Here is a 15,301-nt window from a genome sequence, read left to right as displayed (position 1 = left end):
TATTGTCTATAGTACACCGCAACATTCCTGCTATATTTTTATATTTTCCAGAATTTCTGTAAATTAAACATTATTCTGTAAATTAAAACGGAAGAGATCGCTTTTAGCGACAAGACCGCCTATTGTACAAATGTATCTGCTATTTGACTGTTTTTTGAATTTAAATTGTGTTTTGGTGTTCAATAAAATTCTCTCTCTCTCTCTCTCAAACGAATTAATTACATCACGCAAATATTGACGTGACACTCATCTTAAATAACTGAAACGTTCTTGCACTATGTTTAGAAGAAGGTGCCAAAGAAGTGTAACTCGCGCACCAACAGCATGCAGAACACATGACGCGGTCATTTCGCCTATAATCCAATACACAACCCGCCTAATTAAAATATTACAATGCTACAAAACTAGAACAGATTGATAATTGAAGTATATAAGTTCTAAGGTCTCAAGTATAGTAACAACGGCTGCCCCATCCTTCAAACCGAAACGTATTACTGCTTCACGGCAGAAATAGGCAGGGTAGTGGTACCTACCCGTGCGGACTCACAAGAGGTCCTGCCACCAGTAGTTACGTAAATTGTAATATTGCGGGTTTGATTTTTATCACAAGATGTTATTCCTTCACCGTGGAAGTCGATAGTTAATAGTTAAGATAGTATAGTAATACAGTTAGCGAAAACCCAACTCATAGTAATGTGTTACTGTAAATTACATTTACATAATAATTCAATAAGATTCTCAATTATTAGACTATATTTATTGATATTTGTACTTATGTATCTAATTTTCCTTTATACACAGGCCTGCATTTTTTTATAGATAATGTTACCTTCCAATTTTACCCGACGGCCTTACAAGTTACCTATTAGCCAATAGAATAAATCTGCCAACAGCCTGAATAGCGCCTAATTTATTTTAAACAAATCCATACCGTAGCTGTGTGGTTCAACAACATTTCTGCTATTGGTCAGCAGTCAATACATATAACACTGACTCTGTAGGAAATAAACTCTTTGTAGTAGGGAACGGTAACAACCACATTTCCTATAAAATTGCCGTAACAAACAAACAGTCTAATACAAACAAACGGCTCGTTGGGAGAATGATTAGTGGACCTGATTACTAAATCGTTCTGGTCGAAGTCAGTATCTTTGTTAAAGATAAATGGTATTCAGGTTTTTTTTGTGTATGTTTTATTCGTATATTTTTCTGGGTATTTTGTGTGTGTGATTTATATTTAGGTTGTTGTGTATTTTTTGTGCTTATAGTATTGTTTGTGTATTTGTGTGAGTACATATTTGTGGGTATGTTTTGCGCGTATGTTTTAGTAATGTATTATATGTATACAGCCATAACATGATTTGAATGTGGAATATTATTTACATTTCTAACGAGTCAAGTATCTATTTACAGTGATAGACAGTAAACCCGTCTACCGAAAAAATTGTATTTTTTTTTTCTTTATAGCATCTGCTATTACCACATAGTGACGTAACTCATAAGTTACATTTAAATATATAACAACAGCGATCGCTTAAGTGATACGAATTTTATTCGATCTCAAGGCAAATAAATTGTTGTGTTGATTTAGATAAAGATGTTTTGCTATACTTGGCTGAAAACAATATTATAAATTTTTCATTTAAATCATTAAGTGCTTAGGTTTCAAATCGAAACGCGTCATATGTATGCAGTCTACAAAAAATAATAATCTACAAAATTATCAATACCAAATCTATTGTGAAATTAGGAAGCTATAACTAAACTTTAGAATTTTAATCTACAAATAAACATAGGTACCAACATTCAAGCAATAGGTAAGTAAGGAGCCTGAAAAATTTGTAAAATGAAAAATATGGTGGATGAGCGCGATCAATATTTAATTGATGAGACCATTTATGACGTACTAGAGGTCCCGTAGTAGTCGAAATTCGACTATAATTAACTGAAATTGTAAGTTTGTACACTATTATGATTGTAATTTATACTTCTATAATCACAAATTTCGCCAAGACTACACTATAAAAAATATGAACAAAGACAAACAATATATAATCTATTCTCAATTTGACAACAGACGTCGAGAACAAAACTTTGACAATAAATAGTATGCATGCGTGTGTGCGTCAAATACATGGTATGTAGTGTGTGTGTTTCTTTATTGATTTAATGTATATTTTATGCATTGTTTTAAAAAAATATTAGCTTTGTGCACTTCTTGTCTATATTCTCTATAAGTGTGGAAAATTTCATACTCCTCCGTCCGCGCATTTTTCGTAAAAAGGGATACAAAGTTTTTGCTTCACGTATTAATATATAGATTTCCACTTCGAAATTAAGAAGTACAGTAATATTATATAATATAAATATTTTTCGAACTAGCCAACCTGAAGGCATCTCCTAACAGTGCAATGAATAATGTTGACAAAGATCTGCTATGACTCTCTGATTTAAAATAGTTATAGTAGTAATAATAATTCAAATCCTTTTAGTACGCATCCAAGGAGAGGCATATAAAATAATTGTCTCGTCTCTTATGACCTCAAAAGACCCCGTTGAACTAGGACTTTCTTGGAAACCAACTTTTACTAAGCCTGGAATCATTTCACTCCTCGTTTGAACAATGCGTTAAATATGATAATATTAACATTACATTGTTGAATCTAGATTGATGAACATCTTATTCAGACACAATTGTTTAACATCATCCGTCATGGTTGCTGCAGGTGATTCTAGTTGAATACCAACACGTAACACGATTACATAACAGAAAGACCATCTGCGAGTCTGTCTATTAGTCACGAATGCACATGGTCGCGCTTGTTGGTCAAACAGAGAACTGTGTCAGTACGGACAGTTGCGAGCGCTCACGTCACAGATTACGTTGTTTGCCGTTTCCTTACATTACTAGGTTCAAGGGAAGCCGGCCAGAACGCCGTCTCGTTCTCTCTATTAATAGATTAAAGCGTCTATTCAGCTGTTGGTTCTCAGTGCAGATGTGTACGGTGTCGCGAACGACCTGGGTCCGCGTTACTCCCGGCTTTTTTCCCGGAGGAAAAGCGGGCGATAAAGAAAAATGCGCGCGGGCAAATTTTTGTATTTTTACTTTTTTCTCGCGCCCACGCCCTTATTCACTGCACCCCCACAGTTCGAGTGCATACTTGTGTAACGGTTTTCGAAATCAAGTCGTCAAATTTAATATAGTGATGTTCAATAATGATCATGTACTCAAATGTAATCAGTGCGCCGACTAAGTAACTCGTCCGACTTAGCGTTCGCGCGTTTATTCACGCTTTGAAAACAAAATTGACATTGATGCTATTTTCAAGTGAATGCCGGATTGTTTCGCGACTGGCGTCATGCCAGTGGTTTAGGAACAGCTGACTGTAAACAAACAAATTAGCAGATCAGCGAGAGAAGTTTAAAAATTTACAATCATTTCCTAATACTAAAAATATGTGAAGTGTTGAGTGATTTTCAAAAAAATGGCGGGTGACGACGAATCGAGTGATAGTGACGGTCCTATTATAGACGACAACGTAATACGTATTCAACTTAAAAAAAACTCACAAAGAAAATGGGAATTGCGAACCCGTAATCTCTCGCCGGGTATACGATTTCCAACAATACAACTTTTTGATTGTGACGGAAATCTGCTCGTCGAGACGAATGACGAAAATGTGTCTATCAAAAGTTTCGGTGAGAATTCTTTGAAGTCTAGTCAGTCGTTACGGGAGAAAGACTTTCGGCACGTCATCAACAGAAACACAATCAGAAAGCACAATTCGATAGCCGGAGGAAAGGTCTACACCCGTGTGTACAGGACGCCTGTTTTGATCAGTGATAATGACAAAAGTGAGAACAATCGTTACATCGTACACGACAGTAACAGTATCGCCAACATTCCAAGTAAACTCGCAGTAAATAACAACTTTTCTAATTTGCAACCAAATAGCCTTGACAACTCCCCGTTTCAGTCCGGAGCCCTTAGCGAAGTGAGCAGCTACAAAAGCTCCGACAACGAAACTTGCGACGATTTAAATCAAATATTCAATTCGGTTAAAGAACAGTCGAGAGGAATCGCAGAAAACAGCGCGCCATCAGCGAGCAGTTTTAATTATTCATCAGTATCGTCTCTGAGCGAAGCCAATGAATCGGCAAATGCAAATTCGTTCAGTAAAGAAAATGAATGCAGTCTAGCGATACACAAGTCGAAGTCCTTCAGCGAACACGCATTCAGAGATATTAAACAAAACGAGGTGCAAAGATCAAAATCGAGCATTACGTACAAACCTCCTCGCAACAAGGTGTCTTTCTTGAATACGTATTTAAAAAGCGTACGCGCTCGAGTCACCCCGAATACAAATTGGTTTACTTTTCCCCTTAGTCGAACAATCGAATCCAAAAACTCACGAGCGCAGCTGAAACGATGTGGATCCCCGAAATCCAATTCGCGGACAACGCAGCCGATTTTCAAAAATGGCGAAAGCGGCACTGATTACGAATTTATAAATATTTCGACCGACGTCGCGGCGGACTGCGAATTGAAAAAACGACTGAAAATGTACAGACGTGGCGTATCGGAAATCGAAACAGGGCAAAGTGTGTTTAGTAAAAGGCGAAGGCATTCTGTGGGTGGGATGATACGGATCGCCCGCACTTCGTCCTCCGAGAGCGTGGATGAAGCTGACTTGGTACTTAACCGTTTGAAGAGAAGGATACTCAAGAATAAGTTGAGGGAGAAAAGGCGGAGTTTCGGAGCCAAATTTCAGTTCAGTAAGTGGTTAAGGAAAAATTGTGTATCTAAAGTCCGTTTTTCTTCCATTTCGTTTTTTGCACATATAAGTACGCTAAACCACTATACTATAGACCTCTCATCATCACAATAACTCTTGAGAAAGTGTTGGTGAGTAATAATTGATAGATTTTTACTTTGAAATAGCAATTGATAGTCGTCGATTGATAAATCGTGTTTTTCAACCAACAATAATAAAAACTAAATAATATACCTGCTTACCTTAGTGCGTTGTCCTTTTTGAACAAATCCTAAGTAAACATTAATTGACTAACTTAATCCGTGCAAACTTTCCATTCACTACGATCGAAATATTAAACGAATTAAGCAATTTGTGCTCACTGAATCCGAAAATTCATAATCTAAGTTAAGATAAAGGGGCTATTGTTATGCCGAACACTCTTGGACCGCATCCGCGAGAGCGTTTAAATGGTCGTGACGTCATTCCCATTTATCTCACCCCAAAGCTATAGCGGTGTTTTTTAATTTCATACATTTTGACAAATATTCAACGAGACAAAGGGCTATTATCTCCTGACAGTTTTTAATTAGGTTTAAAAATGGAATACAGTAGCGCTTTTTTTCTTTCTTTTAGTTGATACTAGTGACCCGCCCTCGCTTCGCTTCGGAAACTGTAATTTAATATTGATTTCTCCACTATTTAATGGAGGTTTTATACATATAAACCTTCCTCTTCAATCACTCTATCTATTAAAAAAAACCGCATCAAAATCCGTTGCGTAGTTTTAAAGATTTAAGCATACATAGGGATGTAGCGACAGAGAAAGCGACTTTGTTTTATACTATGTAGTGATAACAACATCAGGGATGCAAAGACCTGAAACTCTAAAAATTTAATCCATCAATAATAGTCGACATTAGTATTAATTTTAAATTTTTATTGCTTAGATGGGTGGACAAGCTCACGGCCCACCGGTTAAGTGTTTATCGGGGTCCATAGACATCTACAACGTAAGTACCGCCACCCACCTTGAGATATGAGTTCTAAAGTTTCAGTATAGTTACAACGGCTGCCCCACCCTTCAAACTGAAACGCACTACTGCTTCAGAAAATAGGCAGGGTGGTGGTACCTACTCGTGCGGACTCACAAGAGGTCCTACCACCAGTGATTACGCAAAATATAATTTTGCGGGTTTGATTTTATTTCACGATGTTATTCCTTCACCGTGGAAGTCAATCGTGAACGTTTGTTAAGAACGTATATCATTGGAAAAACTAAGTAGGTAACCGCCTGCGAGATTCGGACACCTGCACATCGCTAGATATACGAATGCACCGGACGTTTTATCCTTTAGGCCACGACGACTTTATAATGCCTTTAAAATTATTTATATGAATTCAAAATGTTGTCCACCACTTATCGCTGAGAACTATTTCAATTGCGCTAGAAAAGCCGCATACAGGAATCAATTTCAGATCATAAAAGACGTAGAAAAAAATGTTTATCTGAAAATGCAATTTGAATAATCGGGGTTCCAGGCGATAAAGATGAGCTATGCTGCAATCGTCTGTGGTGGGATATCAAAAGAAGATAACTAGATCATAACATAAATCCTCACAGCATTCACCATGGAAAATACCATGAGAGAGAAAAAAAGAGAGACCACCACGTCTCACCCTAGATCATGTTAAAGAACCCCACGGTTGTACGACCTTTTTAATCCATTGTTAGTAGAAGCTACCAAACGGTCTATTTCTCTTACCAAATAATATACAGAAGAGACGCACACGGCATGAACGACCCGTGACCCAGTTCATAGTTTGGTATAATTGTATACATAATGCTATATTAAATTATACCAGATACATCCGTTAACACACATAATTGCGTTATATATCCAGAGGTATTTTCTTCCCTGTAGTCTCAAGCATCAAAATGAAGTCCCCGCAGCAGTGTTCGTAAAAATTTACAAGTCCCTCTTCGAATGATAACCAATTACCATTGTGTAGGTCGTCTGTAACTGACAGCATTAAAAACACATCTGAACCAAATGATGGATAAAAAAGTAGTTTCTCGTTATTAGCTATTAACTTAGAGACTATATTGTCACATCGCATTGTCACATCTAAGGGATAATTGAGTCGTCTATTATCAAAGGTGGCAATCTGTGCATTTGGACAAAAAAATTTATTGATATTTCAATACAGATTGATTTGAATATAATCGTCTCCTTCAAAGAATACGGTTCAAAACCTGCATTAAATAAAGGTTAACACTTAAACTGTTATTTATCTAAGATGTCGTACAGAAGAGTTTTGTAACTGCCAATGGAATACAAAGTCAATAATTATTTTTTCTGATTTACCAATAATTATCCAAAAGTCACATTGCCGGCTTTGATAATAGTCGACTCAATTGTAACATTGTAAATCATAATTAAATAAAACTGAGTTACAATGTTATTCCTTGCGCTTTAGAGAGTGGTTTAAAATCTAAGCCTTGCACCTGTCGTTAGGCAATACTGGGCAACTGCCATAGACAGTATCACTACAATCTGAATACTTTTGTCATCCACACTGAAAATACAAATTCGATTTGTATTTGTACCTCTATTGGATTGAAGTCGGAGTCCCTGTACTACCTCAAAGCAAAATTTAATTAAAATTTTCACTAATACAACCATACCATGTTACATTCCGAATAAATCTGACTAACATTATAGAGCGCCATCTATAAATTGAGCCTTAAACTAATTTCAACTCAAGTTAGAAAATGCGAACTTCAACTTGAACCTCAAACCAGGCTATACAACGCACTCTCGTGGATTTTTGTGACATTACATAGTGGTGTTGTTTGACTGGCTCTAATTTCATAACTTTTTATTTATAATAAAATAGTAAAATGATACTGACTTGTTAACTCTTTAAAAATAAATAGAAAAATTAAACAATCTACGATGTAACATATTGTCATAGAACAAACCCGTTGAACATTTTTGGCTCGTTTCATCAGAGGTCGGTACCATCGCACCACCGTCATATCTATTTCTGCCGCGAAACAAATCATGCGTTCCGATTTGAATAGTAAGACAAAGGTTTTCCAAATCAATTGAAACTTCGATTTAAAGTCTCGAGATGGGTGCTGGAGTTCATCTTACGATGGCTACGAGCTGCGTAAATGCTTGCTTTTAGTTATTTAAGAACCAACTCGATTACACATCCGTACAAAAAAAATATCACTAGTTTTACGTGGAATTTATCCAGTTTTATTTTCTAGTACTAACTGACTGTTTGCAATTAAATTTGAAATTGTATTCAATTGTATTAAATTCCAAATTTGATTGCCAAATTAACAGCCAACAGTGAGCTTGGAGTATTTTTGTTGTTAAATCAAAACAGTCCACGTTCGCAGTCGGAATTGCTCAAGAAATTCTGTAAATAATTAATATAATAATAATAATCATAATAAAATAAATTCTGTAAATATCTGAAAAAAAAACAAGTACATAAAATCGCTCCAAAATAATTAACCGAATATTTAGAAGTCATTCGAAACATTTCTAATGATTGAACGACAAACTTATAGACATTGACTCAGCAAAATTAAGTAGATTAAAAGTTTAAGTCATATTCATAACACATTTCTGCCTCGCCATATTACCTGTTCTATCTTGTAATTTGAAACGTACCTGCATACGTGACAAACATAATCACCTAAAATGCATTGTAAATTTGTTTTGTGCACAGTTTCGTATGGCACAAATTACCAAATCATCACAAACCCTATAATATATTTAACGCAACGAAAATTCTTATAATCAAAGCGGCAACTTTAACCCAAACAGAAAAAGGTTTTATTTAGGCTACACAATTTTATTTTAGACTTATGAGGGTATATTAAACGTTGAGAGGCAATATGTTACCTCGAAGCGAGCATCACGATCATCATTGAGACCTAAATGCTCTAAATGCCACAAAATGGCATCTCATTGGTCGAAAATTACGTTCTTTAGGACAAAATCACCAGATACAGTTCTGAATCCACAGATTTCTACAAAACAATGAAAATGATCTGAGAAGGTCGTGGTTATTTAAATCCAATTTTAAAAATAAATTATCTATCTATATAGGTATATATAAAAACGAATTGCTGTTCGTTAGTCTCGCTAAAACTCGAGAACGGCTGGACCGATTTGGCTAATTTTGGTCTTGAATTACTAGTGGAAGTCCAGAGAAGGTTTAAAAGGTGGATGAATATGAAAATGCTCGGAATTAAATAAAAATAACAATTTTGTTTTCCCTTTGATGTGTCCCCCGTTGGACGGATTCCTTTTGTTTGTTTTAAGTTTATTTTATACAAAAGCTTAGGTCTTTTATTTATCGATTGAGGCACTACGGAGTCTGCCGGGTCAGCTAGTATTTAATAATTCTTTCCTTCTATAATACAAACGTGGCTTGCGGAAAGTTCTTAGCGTTAGGCAGCGGACGTAGGCTAAGGCCAAGAGCAGAGCCATGCTAGGGCATATTTGACGTCTATGGGCAACGGTATCCACTCACCACTCACTAGTTCGTATGCTCGTCTGTCTACAAAAGTAATAAAAAAAAATTTGATTATCAAAATATTCAAATGTCGACGAATAACATTTTAGTTGTCGGTGAACGCGAAAACTGTAAAGTATTAGGATTCTTCGGAAATAATTTAATGACAATAAAAATAACTCAAGACTAAAACGTAACAGCAGTTTTAATTATCTCATAATTCGTTTCTATATCAAAAAGATTCTAAATATTGTGAAAACATTTCGGTAAATGTTGGATCTACTCCATTAACACAGCTCTCGTGCGAGTACTGCACATTCTACTGTTTCAATTTCTTTCTTGAAGTCACATCAACAGTACAAAAGCATACCAGTGTTAAAACGGTTATGAATTTATTTTTATACTAGCGACCCGCCCTCGCTTCGCTTCGGAAACATTAAAACACACATGAAACCAAAAAAAAAAAATTAAAAAATAAATAAAAAAGTAGCCTATGTTCATCAGGGACAATGTCGGCTTCTAATGGAAAAAGAATTTTTCAAATCGGTCCAGTAGTTTCGGAGCCTATTCGAAACAAACAAACAAACAAATCTTTCCTCTTTATAATATTAGTATAGATATAGATATAGATTTAACATTAATAGGAGTTTTTTTTTTTTTTTTTTATTGCCCTTGTAGGCAGACGAGCATACGGCCCACCTGATGGTGAGTGGTTACCGTTGCCCATGGACTTCAGCAATGCCAGGGGCAGAGCCAAGCCGCTGCCTACCACAGCCAAGCCGCTGCCTACCATTAAATCTACCTTTAAACATAGGATTATATATTATAATATTTAGATAGTCCAAGAAAAAGTTATTCAGAGGCCACGACCCTCAGCACTGAGGATTGTCGAAAAAGCAAGAAGGAGAAATAGAAATATTTCGTCAATACAATATATAGCGAGACCAACATGCAAACTGTCGGAACAGGTGTTTTTGTGTTAACTCCACGCGAATATACATTTTTGCGTTATATTGTGTGCGGGAAAAAAAGCGGATCTTTATGCTATCGTGTAAGCAATCACCTGCTTCTCTGAAATCTGTACATAGTAGATATGTTATGAGTTCTTAGAGTTTACAGCTTGCCAAAGTTGCCATTTTTAAGTAGCAGTGGTGTTAAGAATAAAACGTCCCTATGGACTCGTATCAAGCTATGCGACATTGAGGTTGTACAAATACCGTATGGTATATGCCTCATACAATTTACGGTCCACAAGCCCACTGAGTTTCTCGCCGGATCTTCTCAGTACGTTGCGTTTCCGATCCGGTGGTAGATTCTGCGAAGCACTGCTCTTGCTAGGGCCAGTGTTAGCAACACTCCCGTTTTGAGCCCCGTGAGCTCACCCACCAGTTCGGTGAATCTAGAATAACCCCTCGAGGTTACTAAAACAAGTATGAAAAAAATTATTGCTAAACACGTGCTTAACACGCCGGCACGACTGCAATAATAATTGAATAGTATAGTTTAAAAAAAAATTAACCCTTAATATTTGATAATTTTTCGTAATTACTGGCTGTACAGCATATGTAAGCCTACACGGGCAAGTACAACCATCCTGCCTATTTCTGACGTGGAATAGCCTTTTGCTTGCAACCTTAAACAATACAATTCAAAGTTCGGCTGGATGTCTCAAGGTGGAATGCTGGTATGACGTTGTGATGTTTATGCGATCGGGTGTACACAGAACATTTACTCAATAAAAACACATAATTAATCCACTTCCCAATAAAATACATTGATGTATAATCCGGTTACCGTTCTCGCCGAACCCGTCGCTTGCGACGAAGGCCTCGACGAGTAAATTAACCCTCAGACACAGCCCACTGAGTTTCTCGCCGGATCTTCTCAGTGGGTCGCGTTTCCGATCCGGTGGTAGATTCTGCGAAGCACGGCTCTTGCTAGGGTTCGTGTTAGCAACGTCGTCAGGTTTGAACCCCGTGAGCTCACCTACTAGTTAAGGTTCCGCTGAAATAGCCTCTCAAGGCTATCAGCTTAGGTAGGAAAAAAAAGATGTATAATCACGTTACATCCGAATGACCGATTAACATCAAAAAATTCCAGAAGCAGACCAATTTTAAGATGAACAAATTATAATACATTTTTCGCAGAACTCATGTCTGGAATGAAAATTTAGAAATCAATTTGAATGGATCGTCGGAAAAACCATTTTTGCGATTCTGAAAAAGCTTTGTAGTCGCCAGCCGCTCTTTCGTTTTTCATCGGGATACCATAAATCTAAGTAATTACTTCCTCTCTTTCTCTCCAGTCGTTCTCGAAACGAAAACCGGAGAAAAAGTGACTTTCTTTGGAATTCTCCGAAATTTTGGCTCGAGTCCAACACAGTGATGTCTGCAGCTCAACGCTTGTCTGCACTTTACGAACATCTCAAATACGTAACTGTTTGATAACCGTAAATAATCGGTGAATATGTTTTTTTTTATTAAATTTAATGAAGCATTTGATATTTTATGCAGTTTCGGAAACATTCATTAGGCATCCACAAACAGGAGCAGAGATCTAGCGGAAAAAAACTCCGTTATATTACGGGCAGCACTTGATCTACAGCCTAAATATAAACGCGATTCTCAGTTTGAGGTCAAGGTCGTTTACGAGCGACCGACGCTAGCTGCGCTTAGCTAACAAAAAAAAAATGACGTGACACGTTTAGACGCCGCTGTCGATTTAGGAGCATTAATTCGTCGGCGTTTTTATTAACGATAATTTTCATGGAGGAGTGTGTTTGAACAGCTTAAAAACAGAAACACATGATTCAGTACGTACGATTCAGTACATGCGCAGAGCCGGCACCGCGAGTCAATATCCTCCCACCCCAGCGCCGACGCGCCGCCATCACGCCGTACTTCATAGCAGAAATACCATAACCAGACAATTCTTATTTTTAAGTTACCTCAATAAACAAAAGTAAATAACTTTTATTATTTATAACTTAACAAATACAAAAAAAAAGCTTAGGATATATGTTATGTTGGCTATAGTGTGAAAATGATATACTTGCTTTGCCAAATAGGCAAATTTCGAATCCCATCATAGTATCATAAACACAAACTCGAAAGAGTACCCCTTAGGCCATGGACACTGCCACAAATTATTTTTCATTAAAATGATTGATTTTCGGTCTTCTCAGTAGAAATTCTTGATAACAATAGACTTGCTCAATTATTGCGATCAGTTGCTTGTCGTACTTTTTTTTATTGCTTAGATGGGTGGACTAGCTCACAGCCCACCTGGTGCTAAGCGGTTACTGGAGCCCATAGACATCTACAACGCAAATGCGCCACCCACCTTGAGATATAAGTTCTAAGATGTCAGTATAGTTACAACGGCTGCTCCACCCTTCAAACCGAAACGCATTACTGCTTCACTGCAGAAACAGGCAGGGCGGCACTATTCTACGCCAGTTACCTTGTGACAGGAATTAAGATTAATGCGCTATTGTATTAATAAATAAAATTGATAATAAAATGAACATCAGAAATTCAATCTACTTTTACGCCTTTATACGAACAAGTTATAATAAGTAATACTAAATTTACTTGTCAAGGAAAAATAAAGTTTTTTTTTTTCAAATTTATAATTTAAATTTCTAAGTTACCTACACGGTTACGCTTAAGACCTCGGTTAGTTGTGAATTTGTCCGCTAGAGTGGCAGCGGTCTCGAACCAGCTGGCTGGTTGCTTTGACATTACTCCGCGCACGTCTACCGGTTCGGTTGCGCCGGCTCGGGCATTCCTAACTCACGTGTTACAATACAATGGTATGATTAACCTCCGCGACTTTCATACACAACTTTCGCGAAACACAAAACAAGTTACGAAGTCTAGTGTACGTATTAAACTAGAATTAAATATTGTTTTAGTTTATTAATTCGAGATCGTTGTGTGCCGGTCGTGAGAAAAGTTATTGTGTACGTGCTGGAATACTTTCGTTACTTTGTAGTATTATTGTGATTACAATACGGATTTCGGTTTCTAGAGAACTGTTCAAAACACTATTTAGAACACAACGAAACAAAAAAAGAGCCGTAAGTTTGTTTTTCGCATTTTATTGTTAATATTAAAGTAAATGGAATTTATGTTTAAATTGAGTGTTTATTGTACGGAATCTTGTTTGAGAGTCCATTGCCTCCTACGCATACGCAAGAAACGAGATTGGTTCTTGTTTTATGATATAAAAATGATCTTCATAAAAGATTAGTTATCTTAATAAAATTAACTTTGATTTTATAACCGAAACAAATAAGAAATTCCAAAACTAAAAAGGCATAAGTTAGGCAGTGATTTTTCGCTTTTTTTTCACTGTTTTTATTTTAGGTACCAATGAATTTTTAACTCCTAAATTAGATTACGGAATATAGTCTGCTACAAGTAACGGACGCTGAAATACAGATAGTCTGATATCATCTTATTGTTTCTTACCATCGCATAATTTTGGCCCAGTTATAAAAACTTATTATAGCAAACTTTATTGTAGCACAAAAGCTGAATTAATAACCTAACCCTGTTATGGATTCTGCGCCTAAAAGGTCAATAATCACATCGATTTGTTATTGTATATTGGAGAAAGACGAGTGTTCACCTCATGGTACGTGCATAGCTCATTGTCATAATATCACATACCTAATTAAACCGCTGCCCATCACCGAAGACTCTTCAAACATTGCATAAACTAGAATAATCCGTAACTCTTAATTTGATATAATCAGAAACCATGTCCAGCCGCTAAGTGTCTTATGTTGTTTATTATTTCACCCATTATGTAAATCGTGCGAAACTCAGAAGAGCACAGTCTATTTTTTACTTTTTTTCCTTAAAAAGAAGAAGCGGCGTTCTTTTGAATCTAAAAAGGCCTTCGGGCCACCAGCAGACCGTGCATTCCACAATATATCTCAGAGCACCGCCATTTTTACTTCCTAATAAATTACTCATCCCAAATGAATAAACTTACTTTGATAAATTACGTTATCAAAGAACTTTATTCTAATTTGGAATCAGATTTTAATTGGCTGAATTTAACCATCGACCAATGAAAACTACGGCAATAGCGTTGAAAACCTTAAGTTATACAAAAACCAATATCAAATAGCAGAATATAATCAACGTATTGTTGAGTTTAACACATCAAACTGTTATTTTAAATTGGCTTAAAGGTCTCGTTACCAGGCCATTAAAAAAAAATTAAAAATGGGATAAATTCTTTTAAGTTACGCGATTCTTCGAAACGAACTCCTTTCGTAGTCGTAGAAAATACCTAGTCTTCGCGTATTCAATTTTTTACTGGTGGTAGGACCTCTTGTGAGTCCGTGCGGGCAGGTACCACCACCCTGCCTATTTCTGCCGTAAAGTAGTAATGCGTTTCGGTTTGAAGGGTGGGGCAGCCGTTGTAACTACACTGAGACCTTAAAACTTATATCTCAAGGTGGGTGGCGCATTTACGTTGTAGATGTCTATGGGCTCCAGTAACCACTTAACACCAGGTGGGCTGTGAGCTCGTCTACTCATCTAAGCAATAAAAAAAAAATATTCAATTTCACGTAGCGTAGCCTTGCAAATATCTTTAATTTATGACATATTTCTTGCTAAAAATATCCAAGGCTATTGCTAAACTTGAGGGTTTCGTAATGGATCGTTTAGACTATCTTAAGAGGTCAGGAGCGGCATCCCTCTGTGTCCTTTAACCTGCTAAATCCCCTTACATATTGTTGTCGCTTAGACGAGAATGCTCAGTGAAGTGTAGTAACCCTTTGAACCGAGGTTTTTGAAACTATGTCGAAAGGATACCGTTGAAGTTGCTTAGAGTAGATACAGCTTGACCACATGAATTTATTGTGTACTCCATAAATTTTAAGAAAGGTACTGATTAAAACATAAATGAATGAAAATTTAAGGGACAAACCAGTTTGGCGTAATTACGTCAAGAGACCAGACAATTGTCATTATCTCTTTTTT

General features: G+C 36.6%; 1 protein-coding gene across 7 annotated transcripts in view; it reads left to right on the top strand.

The window, feature by feature from the left end:
* Positions 1-2,940: 2,940 nt before the first annotated feature.
* The window catches only part of LOC114250564 (inaD-like protein), a 108,708-nt gene continuing 96,347 nt past the window's right edge, over positions 2,941-15,301 (top strand). For 2 of the 7 annotated variants that reach the window (XM_089731846.1, XM_089731847.1), the window contains exon 1: positions 2,944-4,776. In XM_089731846.1, coding sequence (XP_089587972.1) covers positions 3,486-4,776 — 1,291 coding nt within the window. In that variant the 5' untranslated portion in view covers positions 2,944-3,485. Of the gene's footprint in view, positions 4,777-12,996; positions 13,378-15,301 lie in introns of those variants that run through there. The other 5 variants (XM_089731845.1, XM_089731848.1, XM_089731849.1 and 2 more) reach the window with 5 other exon arrangements.

This window comes from Bombyx mandarina, chromosome 12 (genome assembly GCF_030267445.1).
Source record: "Bombyx mandarina strain Sakado chromosome 12, ASM3026744v2".
NCBI lineage: Eukaryota > Metazoa > Arthropoda > Insecta > Lepidoptera > Bombycidae > Bombyx > Bombyx mandarina.
This window is presented reverse-complemented; position numbering and strand designations above follow the sequence as displayed.